At 39.2% G+C, this 11,984-nt stretch overlaps 1 protein-coding gene across 1 annotated transcript; it reads left to right on the forward strand.

Annotated features, from left to right (window-relative positions):
- The first annotated feature begins 412 nt into the window (after nt 1–412).
- anxa6 (annexin A6) lies at nt 413–11,166 on the forward strand. The gene is made up of 25 exons (XM_062425204.1): nt 413–517; nt 1,551–1,607; nt 3,338–3,422; nt 3,596–3,690; nt 3,789–3,902; nt 4,001–4,091; nt 4,194–4,273; nt 4,414–4,470; nt 4,569–4,662; nt 5,098–5,193; nt 5,325–5,383; nt 5,527–5,649; nt 5,748–5,806; nt 6,098–6,176; nt 6,845–6,926; nt 7,031–7,125; nt 7,280–7,393; nt 7,881–7,971; nt 8,078–8,157; nt 8,402–8,455; nt 8,573–8,666; nt 8,797–8,892; nt 9,009–9,067; nt 9,300–9,437; nt 10,726–11,166. The coding sequence occupies exons 2-25, from the start codon at nt 1,605–1,607 to the stop codon at nt 10,783–10,785; spliced, it is 1,998 nt and encodes a 665-aa protein (XP_062281188.1). The 5' UTR covers nt 413–517; nt 1,551–1,604; the 3' UTR covers nt 10,786–11,166.
- Nucleotides 11,167–11,984: the final 818 nt, after the last annotated feature.

Genomic DNA, 11,984 nt, shown 5'->3' on the forward strand with positions numbered 1-11,984 from the left:
TAAAATCACATTTGAACTCTCAATCATGAGACAAAATTCAGAAATTCCAACAAACAGGTTCAGAGAGTTGTGTCTTTCCAAGCACAACATCGAGTTTTGCATGTGTTATTGGTGCTTCGCATTTTTGAATTCCCTTTAAATATTTTTTCTTATGAGATGAAACAGTAGGAAAAAGGTCATGCTAAAATGCACTCCTGGCTCTGCTACTGTGCACATTCAGCAAGATGTGCGTAAATTGGTGCGTAATTCAAGCAGGCGTCAGATATAGGTCATGATTGGATGCAGCGTGGTATTCTCTTCACCGTAAGACATAGCACTGCAACATTCATACATTCTGGCTCACACACATTCACAAGCACACACACACTTTCGAGAAGCAGCGAGAGAGAGCTCCGCAGTCGTTGCGTCACAGAGGACACGTAACGGGACGGCCTGAGTCTGACCGGAGACTGCGGGTTAGCGGGGACAGAGCAGACACAGCAGGACCACTCTCACCGATACTTTCTGCACAGAGAAGGTAGGCTGTTATCTGTTGTTAAACATGTTCTTCAGGTTAAAGACTACTTCTTGCAGACCATAAATTACGATAGAAATACTATGGATACATTTGCTGATGCGTCATTACATGTGCCAATGAACTGCAGCAGACAGCAAGACACTCCTGGAAGACGTGTATGTGTTAATTAAGTGACTAAGTTAATATATATATATATTTGTATAACAGAGATTCTCTGCATCTACATCTTCTTTGAATTTGTATATTAAGCAGATTTATAAAGTCACAAAAATAATTAATAGATACACTAGATAAAAAGCCTTCGAAGTTTATTTTAACTGTGGGGTATAGAGAAGGGTGTGGCTCTGTACATATAGAGGCCCAATCCCCCCCAGACCTTGATTCTGACATTAAGTTAAACAGTGCATGCTATTCTGGGGGAGCTTCACTTCTGTTTTAAAAAAACAGTGCAGCATTCCAAGTCTGGATGGATTTTTCTCGAATTTTCTTTGTACAAAAGTTGAGTAGCACTAAGTCTACATTTGTCAAGCACTTACTCTTCTAATTTAATTGTGTCTGTAGAAATTGTTATTTTCTGAAATAATCCACTAGGGAAAGTTAACAGAACAAGTTTTGTCTTTAGTAGCTGCATTTCCATACTTTAGGCCTCCAGGCTGAATAGCTCTATTGTACATTTGAGGGGCCTTGCTAAACATTTCTATGTAAAATGTGACCAAATAGTTTCCCTGCCAGCTGACTTATTGCAAATTCCATCTGTCTGCATGTCGATTTTGGTGAATTAGTGACCAAGTCTAATAGAAAATCCTAGTCGTAATTCTGTACTGATCATTTGTAACCCACACTGCCGGGCAACACACTGAAAATGCCACATGATCAGATTCGTTCAGGAAAGGAGGGTTCGTCACCATGCATGCTGTCTGTCTCTTTGCAAGATGATTTCCTGTACAGCAGAGAGCAATGACACCTTTATCAGGGCAGGGATGTTTTGTAATGCTGCTGTCCTACCTCAGCATTTCTCTCTCTCTCTCTCTAGGCCTAAAAACTATTGATTCCTGCACAGTGTTGACACCGAAGACCAAATATAGAAATGGTAAGGACAAGACTGCTCTCATTTTGGATTATGCAAGTATGATGTGGATTGGATCATGTGGGCATCCATATAATGTCTGTGGGACACAGATGGTTTTGTGTATCACTGAGTTAGCTGTGGAGAGAGTGAGGTCATCTTTCTCCCACCTGCCACCATGTGAGTCCTCCCTATTATGAAGGCAGCAATGCAGGGTGTCAGTGATACCTGTAACAACTGAACATCCTAAAGATACACCTGATGGCACATTTCCAAAGGCAATTGCTTTATCGAATTATTTAAAGCTTGCAGCAGGCTTCCAACTTGTTTTGTCTGAGCTGTAGCTAAGTCACTGCCATGTCATTATGGTTTCACTTTGGGTGAAACACACACTTGCTCTTGATTATACTTGTATACTGCAACATTGTGGCATTGGCAACAAAAGAAACGAGTAGCACCCAAGGTTGACAGAAGGGACATACATTTAGTTGATTATATTCAATCAACTTAAGGACTTTTCCATATAAGGCCATCATAAGAAATGTGATTAGTCTAGTTACAGGCCTGTTGCTAGGGGCTTGTTTTTGTGGTCCTGTTGCTATGTGGGTGAGGCTCTCCAGCTGTCGTGAAGAGTGATGGTCGTTGTAGTGAAGCAGAGGATCAGAACATGTGCAGTGGCCCCTCGGTGGGGTGGAGAACACATTTTGGATGACTGCAATGCAGCAGTAAACTCTTATGGCAGCAGCTGCAGTTTGAGCTTTCAGTACGAAGGCCAAGCTCTCTTATTTCCCACAATGAATGAGCTGATAACGTCACAACTTTACAGGCCCACAAATGACAGAGCTATGATGTTCATGATTTTTACAACAATATCCTCATGCAGAGCTTTATTGTTCTTTACATACCCAGTGGAGGTTGTTCATAAACTCTGACATTGTTCATTGTATTTGTTGTATGTCAGACCCCTGCAAAGAGACCTGCTTTGTGTGCAACCTGACTCCCTACTGCTCATACACACCCACTGTCCTATCCCCTATACACAAACACACACACACACACACATACACACACACACACACACACACACACACATACATGCAGACGCACACACAGCAGGTTTCTTCTGATCTGCTCTGGGGGAGAGACAGGTGCAAGCAGTCAGCTGCTGTAATGTCAAACTTGGCTTCACCTCATGTCCCAGTGTCCCGTCACTGCCACATTATATAATCCACCATTCCCAGGAAGAGGGCTACATTAGAAACTGGGACATTCAACATAGGCAAAAGAATAAGAATTCTTAACACTTATAAATATAATTAAGTGTGAGTCTTGACACTTTTTTCTCAGTTTTATAAACAGTATGAGCTGAAAACACATGTCACCTGAGGCTGAGGTGAGCAAAGACAGTACAGACGTTGAAGGAGCAAACAGTGAACTCAACCAGCCTGTAATTGTTGTCAGTGTGAGTTTCCTGCAGCTAGCTAGCATACTAGCTACAACTTTGGCTGCTGGCAATATCTTCATGACACATATTTGAATATCATTAATTCCTCAAACATTCAAGACATCATTTAAAAATCAGTTCCTAATAAATTTGGGTGTCATAATTGATATTTTAATATGAAAAAGTTGCATGTTTTTTAATTGTGTCAGAGCTAGACATTGTGTATGTCACTGTGCACCTTATTATTCATGAATCATCACATGTCAAATGTTTCATGCTTGAAATTCAGTTTAACTATGTATTTTTACAGGTGTTCAGAGGCACAATAGCAGATTGTCCGGACTTTGATCCAACCGCTGATGCTGAAACCCTTTACAATGCTATGAAAGGTATCGGTAAGTGTCTCACTGCTTCGTGATTTTTGGCCAGGGAACAAAAGGTCATCTTTCATCTTCTGCACTAGTAGGAGGCGGAATGGTTACACAAAGAATTTCCCCCAGAAGTCGTGACAGACAGAGTTTCCTCAATATCTGATATATGTCTAAAAATGTTGCCTTGTGTTCCTCAGGTAGTGATAAAGACACTATCTTGGATCTCGTCACCTCTCGGAGCAATGCACAAAGACAGGAAATCATTGCAGCATACAAGAGTAGCTTTGGACAGGTAGAAAAAAATACATGTCATCTCTCTACTATAGAAATGTGTTTTTTTGGAAATGTTTCGGATATAATGCCGTTAATAACTGAAAATTCCTTTACCAGGACCTGATTGATGATCTGAAGTATGAGCTAACGGGCAAATTTGAGCGTCTCATTGTCTGTCTGATGAGAACCCCGGCCTATCATGATGCCAAAGAAGTCAATGATGCTATCAAAGTGAGTTTAATTAAAAACAAAGTAACTTTTTTTCATACTCCAGTCACATCTATTGATGGAGAGGGTACTTCATATTTAACTTCCTGTTCTGTTTCAAGGGAGCTGGAACAAATGAGAGATGTCTGATTGAAATCATGGCATCTAGAAACAACAACGAAATGCATGACATGGTTGAAGCATACAAGGATGGTGAGAAATAGTTTTTGACTTAACCAAGACTAACAGCATTATAAAAATGTCTTTGTTTTACATTTGTCAACACTTTACAATGATGTCTGTGTGTGTCACCAGCCTATGGCAGCGACATTGAGGAGGATGTAATCGGAGACACGTCAGGTCATTTTAAGAAGATGCTGGTTGTTTTACTTCAGGTCAGTTCACTGAGGAGTTGATGTTATTGGCAGCATAGTATCCAGTCAGCCATGCACTGACTATCATAGCCACAGTAACCACTGACTGATCAGCAGCATGTTGTTTTGGTTCGCTGGTGACCTTGTTTTCATGGTTCCAGGGGACCAGAGATGAGTCAGGAGTTGTTGATGCAGACCTGGTGGAGCAGGATGCACAAGTGAGAAAGAATTTGAACAAATTGTGACTAATAATATAGTGCAACATACTTATGTTTATTGACCGTATGTCATCCTGGGCTCTCTCACCTCTGTGTAGGACCTGTTTGCAGCTGGGGAAGAGCAGTGGGGGACAGACGAGGCCAAATTCATCATGATACTGGGAAACCGTAGCATGACCCACCTTCGCATGGGTGAGCACAACTCTGAGGGAAATTAACATGGGGGCGTGGTATTCAAACATTCCCACTGTGACCTATAGTCTGTTTGTCTCTTAGGAGTCAATGACACGTTAAAAATGGTTGACAAAGTGTAATTAGAGAAAGATAAGTTGTAGTTAAATTGTAACACTTTTCACCATCTAAAACACTTCTAAGAAAACAGTTTGAGGTCAGATTATCTAACAGAGTGGGAGCTTCTTTTTAAAGACAGGTGGAGGATAAAATGGCAAAAGAAGAAAGAATATGTCATTTTTGAATATCATATCTGAATATCATTAATCCCCCAATTGTAATTTGTAGCATTTATTCAATGCAAAGGTGCCTTGATGCATAACAAATAACCCTTAATATACCTTTAGGAGGACGAAATAGCAAAAATCACCCAGTGCTGTCTCCTTTTTAAAAAAGTTTTCGATGCATACGAGAAGATTGCAGAGATGTCCATAGAAGACAGCATTAAGAACGAACTGTCTGGGGACTTTGAGAGGTTGATGTTGGCTGTTGGTAAGAAACACTCAACCTTTAACCAACTATATTCACCTCAGGCAATTTATATAGTAAAAGTGCCACTTTATAATGGATTTGGGAATGTCAAGTTGCCAATTAACATGAGGCTGTCTGGGTTTTTCTCACAGTCCAGTGCATAAGGAGTGTTCCCATGTTCTTTGCCAAGCGTCTTTACAAGTCAATGAAGGTAAATACACTCTGGCTCATTGTAGTTCAAACCAATCTGTAGACAGATGTACTGTGACAACACCATCATTTCAACACATTATTCTGCAGTCTAATAACATTATAAAATGGACCCTCACCACTTGTCCTGTCTTTCGTTTCCAGGGTCTTGGTACAGCTGACAACACCCTGATCAGGATCATGATTTCTCGCTCTGAAAAAGACATGTTGGACATTCGAGAATGCTTCCGTCTCAGATATGAGAAATCACTTTACAACATGATAAAGGTAATAAAAAAAAGCTAATGGGACTTTTTATATGCACTTATGATATATGAAGGGAGTAAGCTACATCTCCAACACGACTTTATGTTTGTGGAAAACAGGATGACACATCAGGGGATTACAAGAGGACTCTGCTTAATCTGTGTGGAGGAGATGATGAGTAAGTTACAGTATGGCTGCAGACAACAGCAACAACCAGATGGGGGTGATAGAGCACCACTTTTAGGGAGTTGCTGTTTTCTAAAGGGAGCATAACTTTTTTAAATATTTGCTGTCAGTACGGTTATGCAGAGACACATGAGAATTTTTTGGTGAAGTTGATAACTATCTGAAAGTAAAGCCAATCGGTGCAGCAGTGTTTATTTATTATAGAATTGTCTTCCTAGAAATGTGCCCAATCATGTGAGGTTTTGGCTTTGCTGAGTGTGTTGTCTCAAACTGATTATTACAGCTTAGCTGGAGAGTTCTTCCCTGAAGCTGCTCAGATAGCCTACAAGATGTGGGAAATAAGTGCCATGACCAAAGTCAAGGTTTGGCCCTTTCATGCTACATTTAGCTCTATTACTGCATGTTTTGCTCAGTGGCATGCATCTTAATTACCTGCTAGCCCTGCAACGGCCTGCTTCTTGCAGTGACGTGAGTTTGTGCTGATAACACTGCCGATGCGTGCACAGCAAAGGCTTTGTCTAACCACGGATAGGATCAGAATGCTGTTCACTCAAATACAAATACATTTTTGTCATAATGCTCTTGCCAAAACACAATTTGCCTCGCTTTGTCCTACTGAATGTCAAAAAGATCTCAGCATTTTGGTTGACAAAGACCGTTTCACTAATGCTTTGTAACTGAGTTGTGTTTCAGCCCACCCACCTTTTCATTGCTGGTGGTGTCATGGCCTCTAACCTCAAGGGGCCACACGAAATTAAGAAATTATTATCATAAATATTAGGATGCTTTTTGAGAATTATGATATCAGTTAAACAATCTTTGAACAGTACACCATTATATTAGTTTTTTTGCGTTTTGCATGTTTTATAGACCTTTGCATGTTAAGTGCTTTTCTAGATCTGGTTTATTTAATTTCAAAAGAATGGAGTGTGTAACAAGCCTATCAAAACTATCTTGTTTTGCCACTACACATTATGTATGTTGAATATCACTGACTATCATTCTCCCAATTGTCATTCCACTACCCCAGCTAAGGCCAACAATCCGCCCTGCATCTGATTTTGACCCTGCTGCTGATGCACAAGCATTGAGGAAAGCGATGAAGGGATTTGGTATGTAACCCCACTTTGAAAAGTAAAAGATTAAAGACATATATGTTGCTACAACAAAGTTTTAAAACAAATTGGACAACTAACTACTTCAATTTTGCCCACAGGAACCGATGAAGATGCAATCATCGACATTATTGCACACAGGAGCAATACACAGAGACAAGAGATCAGACAAGCTTTCAAATCCCTACTGGGAAGGGTGAGAGAGAGGTTTAATTGAAAATAGGTCAAAAATAAAATGAAATTCACTTTCTTTCTTTTTTTATTGCACATCATATGTTAAGCTAGGAAACTGTTGATAATTTGCCTTAAAATGTTTCCTGTAGCAGTCTCTGTGTTTGATCTGTTCTCAGGATCTGATGAAGGACCTGAAGTCTGAACTGTCAAAGAACTTAGAAAGGCTGATCATCGCGCTCATGCTGACTCCGGCTGAGTTTGATGCCAAAATGATGAGGAAAGCAATGGAGGTACTGAGGTTGATCACAATTACATAATAATTTAACATGTTTCTTAAATGACAGTCTGCAGCCTAAAGTTAAGATGGGGGATTTAAATGCATTTTTAATCATATTTCAAGTCTGTAATGGTTGGTTCCAGATAGTCTCATATTATGTCCAGATTTGTACAGATTTAATGCAGCTGAATTAGTTGTAATTAGATTGTTTACAGTCAAAAAACTTCTTAGTATCACAACCACTGAAAGGCCCAACATGCTATGTAGGCAACTAGGCAGCCCTGTGAAGCAGTCCACTTCAGCTGCTTGATATTTAAAAAGATACTTCCTCACATTAATCATTATTAGAATATATGGATTTTTTCTGTGCATTTGTAGAGTTCACCTGTACTTTCTTTTGATGTGATTCTTATGTGGCTGATTATGATTCTTATGTGGCTGGGTATTTTGTTGTGGCTGTTGTGAAACCACTATCTTTTTGTGATAAAAATGTTTTTCAGGGGGCTGGGACAGATGAACACGCTCTGATTGAGATCCTGGCCACCAGGAGCAATGAGGAAATACATGCCATGAATGCTGCCTATCAGGAGGGTGAGTTTGAGACAGCAATTGATTTAAAACAACTTTCTTGTTCTGCAAACCTTTTGCATGTAATATATATATATTTATAACTATATACATAACTCACACTTCACAGGCTATAAGAAGTCTTTAGAGGAAGCCATTCAGTCTGACACATCAGGCCACTTCTGCCGCATACTTGTTTCTCTTGTGCAGGTAGGGTTCATCATCATGAGAACTTATGAGAACTGTGTTTAAGTTCCCCACCCACTCACTGGTTGCAGACTGTCTGCTGACTGTAGCAGAGAACAAAAATGTTTATTTAATCACCTCCATAGGTTTACTTTCATAACGTCTTACAGCACATATTTGAGAAATAATAACATGAGCTTGGTGAACAACTGAGTTTTAGCCCATTAAAGTTGAGTATCAATATTAATACAACATTTACTCTGTTCAGGGTGCAAGAGAGGAGGGCCCTGCAGATTTCGAAAGAGCTGATGCAGATGCTCAGGTGATTTCTTCACTTTGTTGCTTCGTGTATCTTATAACTATTTTTAGCATTCAGAACTTGACATGGAAGCATGTGTTTAAATATTTGTTCTTGCTGCTTTCTGTAACTTCCTAACAGGAACTTGCTGATGCATGCAATGCAGAGTCTGATGATATGGAGATGAAGTTCATGAGTATTCTGTGCACCAGGAGCTTCCCTCATCTGAGGAGAGGTAAAGGTCAATTCGGATACTGTACATTAAATTGGCAATCAATGAATTACAGTTCCAAATATGTGTGTCAATGGAAATTCAATTTCTAAAATTGTTTATGATAAGTAATGAATCTCCTTACTATTCACAGTGTTCCAGGAGTTTGTCAAATGCAGCAATAAGGACATTGAACAGATTATCAAGAAGGAAATGTCAGGAGATGTAAAAAATGCCTTTTATGCAATCGGTAATGCCTGAGTTTTACCTTAAGTTCAATTGCATTAAATGTCATAACTTATGCTGGGACAACATCTGTTCTGTAACTCTTCCTAAGCCCTTTCTTGCTCTCTCTTTCCGTTGCAGTTCGCAGTGTAAAGAACCAGCCGGATTATTTTGCAGACCGTTTGTACAAAGCCATGAAGGTATTTATGCAGTGTTTTAATGTTGTATAATTGTAACTGCAGGCCTGCAGTACAAACATCAGGGCCTTGGTGCCAAATCAAGCAAGTGATAAGGTCTTTTTTGTTGGTGCATGTAATGTATTTATCTTTGTCTGTGTTCTTTCTTTGTATGACATTTCTGAATGCTCTCGGGCAGAAGCATCTACTGTAACATAGTCAGAGTAAACAAAGTGTCTATTGAACTTCTCTACAGGGCCTTGGCACAGATGACAGAGCGCTGATCCGCATTATGGTCTCCCGTAGCGAGGTCGACCTTTTTAACATTCGTAAAGAATTTAAGGAAACACAAGACGCATCCCTCCATGAATTCATCCAGGTAGAAACTATGATCGTAAGTCAGAGTATTACTAACGCTCCTGGTGTGTTTGTTTTGTTCTTGTCTCTCTGTGAGGTTTTTTTCTAACCCTAACCCTTTGTCCTGCTCTGTGACATTGTGTGAGTGTGTTGCACATCCTTCTTCTGGTGCTGTGGTGGGGAACGGTAATCTATAGCTTCCTGCGGTGGGCTATGGTCTGTGGCTACTGCACAGCTGTTTAGGAATTTCCCTTGCATGCTTAGCTTCCTCTCTATATATGATTGGCTGAGATCCAGAGAGACAGGAAGTACCCAGAAGCAGTTTTATAATAACTTAGAGATGAAATCACCGTGACACTGATACAAACAAGCAAATAGGGTGCTCTAGATTGTCTTTACCAGAAATATTATCAGATTTTGCAACAACAAGGATTGCTATATATTGTGTATTCTGCAGCAAAGTTAGTATATCAATTTTTTAGTGTTGCGTAGTTTCATAAGCAAGACAATGCTTTTAAAATCATATGAGGTTGTCGATTTCAGTGGCAAAAGAGATTCCCATTCAAGTCATTGGTAAAGTACCAGTCTATGTATTTATTTAATAAACTGGCAACAATTTACAGAAAAGTTAGTGACTGACATTAAATATTTAAAGGGATAGTTTGACATTTTCGGGAATATGCTTACTTTCTTTTAGAGAGTTAGATGAGTGGATCAATACCATTCTCACATGTGTACTGTAAATATGAAGCTTGACCAAGTACATGGTTGGTTTGGATTAGCAGATAATAAAATACATAGGCACATAAGCCTCTGTCAAACCAGAACATATTGTTTTTACAGTTTGGATCTTGTACATACTAAACAGACCAGGTATAACTTGTTAATTAGTGAGTTTTAGGTGCTGGTTGGCTAGGCTAGCTTTTCCCCATGTTCCCAGTATTTGTGCTAAATTAAGCTAAGCAGTTGCCGATGGTAGCTTAACATTTACCTTACAGAGATGAGAGCACTATTGATCTTGTTATTTAACCGTCTTCAAGGAAGAAAATAACGATTCCGATTCCATTAAAAAGATATTTTTGTTAAAAATCTGTGTCTATTACTGTCAGCTGATATAAACAGTAATTCTACTTTTACGTCTCTGTTTTACTTTAATTGATTTCTCAACTAAGTGACTGAACCTTTGTGTAAGAACATTAAGAAAAGCATGCTTTCCAGTTTCATATCTGTGACCAAGTGTCAGTAGATATGAACATGATGAAAAAATAAGTTTCCATCAATTCAAACTCATGCTGTGTGTGTGTGTGTTTTCCATCATTGTTCAGGGTGATACATCAGGAGACTACCGCAAAACCCTGCTGGTGCTCTGTGGAGGTGAAGATTAAACTTGTGAAGTCTCTGAAGCTCCGTTCACATACTTCAGTGACAAACCACGAGGCAAGAGCGATCACAGAGTGAAACTGTGGTTGTCAATGTTAGTATCCATTGTCACTGTCCCTAACTGTTGCCACCCCTAAGCCAAAGTGACCTATGACCTCCTAGCCTTCCAAGCAAGTATTCTGCTCTCATGTCTGATCCTTCTAATAGTCAGGATTATGTCTTTCTTTCTTTTTTATATGGATATGTTCACATTAGTGTAGAAAGGTGCCTCACATGTGCAGCATATTGGAGACGTGTAAGTGCTCAAGCAGTGCCTTCAGATTGCAGGGCATTCAATAATTACTGGGATTTTAAGGTATCACACATACCTCAATAAAATGAATAGAAAAATATGTTGTCTCCTGTCTTTCTTCTTGCATTATTTATGTTTACATTTAAGTTAAATGCATATCACATTGGACTACATTTCTCTTGCTGTGTTTTTTTTTATTTTTTGACAGTATGTGTTATGGGTGGAATGCCCGGATTTGTGTTTGGTCTGAGCAGAATAGGAACTAAAATATTTAACATCAGGAAACTCCCACTCAACTTCCATGCCTCTACAGCTGAACAAACTCAAATAGTTATTGATCTTCATAAATGTGTCCAAGACCATTTTATGATGAGCTATAAGTAAATAAAGACATTTACAAGTTTTCTTCAAGCAGGATAAAAAGATGTCAATTCAAACCCAATAATTGTATTTGTTACACAGCTAGTAGCTAAATTAAAGCAACTCAAGCACGTATTAGGCCAGCCTAACATGACTTCTGAGGCTACCTGTATCATGGCAAAGATATTAATACCCTTACACATTTACAGTATATGACCTAAAAGAAAACATTATTACACACTTTTATTTTATATTCAAATATTTTAATTCAATTTTCAGTTATATGGATTATTATTACACACTTGACACTTGATTGTATGTGTATTTTTCACATCTTGGTTGGACAAAAAGTGCAAGACAGCTGTCTGATTTTAGAGCTGTCTGTTCATGTAAATGTCTCAGTTCATTGCGTATGTGTGAGTGCAGCTGTTAAGCCATCTTTGAGTTAAAAGAGGAAAGAAGAAAAAAGACGTATGTGGCGAGGAAATCCCCTGCAGTAGGCTAAAATCCAAGGCCTCAAATAGTCTGTAGCACTCAGTTGCACTCTGGTTT

The sequence above is a fragment of the Scomber scombrus genome, chromosome 9 (genome assembly GCF_963691925.1).
Source record: "Scomber scombrus chromosome 9, fScoSco1.1, whole genome shotgun sequence".
In the NCBI taxonomy this organism is placed as follows: Eukaryota; Metazoa; Chordata; class Actinopteri; order Scombriformes; family Scombridae; genus Scomber; species Scomber scombrus.